Source organism: Olea europaea, unplaced genomic scaffold, assembly GCF_002742605.1.
Source record: "Olea europaea var. sylvestris unplaced genomic scaffold, O_europaea_v1 scaffold13901, whole genome shotgun sequence".
Taxonomy (NCBI): Eukaryota; Viridiplantae; Streptophyta; class Magnoliopsida; order Lamiales; family Oleaceae; genus Olea; species Olea europaea.
The window spans coordinates 1-2,882 of NW_019231423.1; the positions used below are offsets into that span (position 1 = coordinate 1).

Sequence of the window (2,882 nt, forward strand, 5' to 3'; positions counted from 1 at the left end):
CAGAACTCCAGATCAACTCAGAAAAAACAGAAATCAGAATTACAAAAGCATGATCCTAGGAAAAACTAAATTAAAAAAAAAAATTCTAACACAGACGAAGTAGTGCTAAATAATTTATTAATTTCTCAATAAGGTATCTAAATTCAATAAACGATGAAACGCACACACACATATACATAATCACATCTACAGAATATTGGAAAACTCACGCGTTCAATGGATCAAGAATTGAATTTCAGATTGATAAGGAAACCCTAGATTTCGTGATCGTCTAAATTGAAGAGATTTTTCGCCTTTATCCCCCTATGTGAAAGAGAGATAATTTAGAAGGAAATCGATGGAAGAAAAATGGAACATGGAGATATTTCCTTCGTCGCTTTGTGGAGCGTGACGTCAGTTTGATGAGTGGGTCCCATACCGTAAAGATCTCTAATTTATTTAATAAAAACGACCAAAATATTTAAATTAATAAATAAATAAAGGAAAACTCTCGTGATACATAAAGATTGGTACACAATGGTGACACCATTATATACCGACCCTTATGTACCCATAGACCAACCCATAAATAAACCGGGATTTGGAACAAATTTTACCTTTCTCGTTTCACAAGCAAACGAAGCCTAAAATGACCTGTCCTGTAGATCATTCATTTCTGACTTCTTTTGGTTTGGTCATTTGATTTAAATAAAAGAACACACTGGATCGTGTTTGGCAAGTTTAAAAAGCTTACTTATAAGCATGTAAAACTAATATTCGCTCAAAGTAGAAAATAAATAAATTACTCATTCAACACCAACATAACATTTAATTAACAAAAATAAATAACTTTTTTTTTTAAATTTATAATTAGAACAAGCAAACTACACGAGCAGGTAGTATCTTAACCCATCATAAATCAATTTTTGCAGAATTTCAAACGCAACAACCTTGTTTGGTTTTGATTATTTCATAATTACTTCTCTATCACACTCATTTTTTATTCTACATTCACCAAAAGCAATCATTTTTAATCCCACATTCCCAAGAAGAAAACACTTTCCAAAAATCATTTCTCAAATTTTTTTATCGAAGGCAGTCACATAATTGTGCATTCACTACATAATTCATACCTGTAAATATTGAAAGCCCGTTCTTTCCTTTTTGTTCTTGTTGGTACTTTTCCCGATGACTAGCCAAGGCAAGGGCCTTGGAGAACAATTTCTCCACCAGTAAGAATGGAGAATATGCAATGAAGCCAGGCGGGCGTCTTTTAAATGCAACTACATACCAATGATGCATCGCAACACAGTCACGAGTTTTCAACAAAGGTACATCCATCAAAATTCCACCTAAAAGATAGTTTTGTCGGAAAGAGTAATATGTTACAAACAGAACCATTGAGTTAAAAGAGTACCAAATGAAAACGAGTTTTAAATCAGTAAAACTATAGCAAGTCCATCTATCATAAAGCAAGAGGCACCCAAAGTTTATTCCAGAAGACAAAAATGTAAAAAGACATTCATCTCCATCAGTATGTAGCTCGACAACTTTGCTGCTCCTACCGCATTGGCTGCTGGTTGTAATGGTTCTTCTCTTTCTTCTTAGCAGCAGCAAGTCTTGCACTCCTTGCAGCGGCTTCCACAGCTGCAGCTCTAGCAGCGGCGTCCATCTCTTTGCTAGATTTCTTCTTCTTAGAAGATGCCAACTTCTTCAGACGCTCCTTCACATCAACAGCAGATGCATCTTCTTCTCCCTGTTCGGTTCCAGCAGCTTCTTCTAGACCATTAGAAACATTCGAGCAGTTGGCTTGATCCTCATGTTCCTTAACCTCCTTTGAAACCTTATCCTTCTTTTTCTTCTTTTTTGTACTTTTAGATTCTGCAGGGAGATTATCCTTCTTCTCAGCATCTCCATTCGATTCACCTTCTTTCTTTTCTTTAGTAGCATCTACAAGTGCACAAAGAAAGGGTACCTTCAGTCTGAACGATAGTCAATTTAAAATGCTTATACACTGTTATCTTACTAGTAACTGGATAATATTCTGCTGACAAGAACTGGCAAAGACAATGAAAGTCCACACTATTTTCTAATTTGGTCCTATTAAGTACCAATTATACAATAATAATCATGCATCTCCACCAAAGATAGTCCAAAATGATAAAAATTTTCACTCCCAAATAAATATTACCAGTTGACTCATCTTGCTCTTTCTGTGTAGGGGTAACTCCAAGATCAGCCAAAATGGCATCCAGTTCCGCAAGCTCCTTTTTCTTTCTCTCCTTCTTGGAGAGCTGTCTTTCTGTTTCTTTGACTGCCTGAGAAGTTTCTACAGGCTTTTTCACAATTGGATCAGGCTGCTCTTGCACCTCCGCTTCGTGATCATGGTCTTCCTCCACATCATCATCACCTTCTTCATCAAGAAGTTCTTCACTTTCACTTTCCTGAAATTTGGATGGACAAACCATCCATAAGACATAACATGTATCACAAACAAATGCATGAAATACTGACAGTAACTAAAGGAACAAATGCAGCAAACAACGAAAAGCAGAGCTTCAGTATTTCAAAGGAAGAAGCAAAAAAATTCCGGCTAACACCACGACACAAGTAAACATCTGTGGTCCAGAAATCACCAAAATCACCACTGCTAACCATTCATCACCATTATAATATATTTGCCGAGTAAATCTGCTACTATTATAGGGAAATAGAGCAAGAGAAGTTTGTATCGTGTCAAATATCTTAGGTTCTTCTCACATTCCATCTATTAAAAACAAGGTAAATATTGAGAAGATTGTTGTTTATGAAAAGAAGCAAAAAGAGGAAAGAGAGCCATTCTCTTTCTTTCATAAAACATTGACGTCATTCCCCAAAAGGGAAGGGGGGGGGGGGGGGGGGGT

At 36.3% G+C, this 2,882-nt stretch overlaps 1 protein-coding gene across 1 annotated transcript; it reads right to left on the bottom strand.

The window, feature by feature from the left end:
• Window positions 1–1,298: 1,298 nt before the first annotated feature.
• Window positions 1,299–2,818, bottom strand: LOC111375613 (nucleolar protein 58-like). The gene is made up of 2 exons (XM_022998463.1): window positions 2,171–2,818; window positions 1,299–1,929 (listed from the first exon to the last, which is right to left on the bottom strand). Exons 1-2 carry the CDS (start codon window positions 2,445–2,447, stop codon window positions 1,541–1,543), a joined length of 666 nt encoding a protein of 221 aa, XP_022854231.1. The 5' UTR covers window positions 2,448–2,818; the 3' UTR covers window positions 1,299–1,540.
• Window positions 2,819–2,882: the final 64 nt, after the last annotated feature.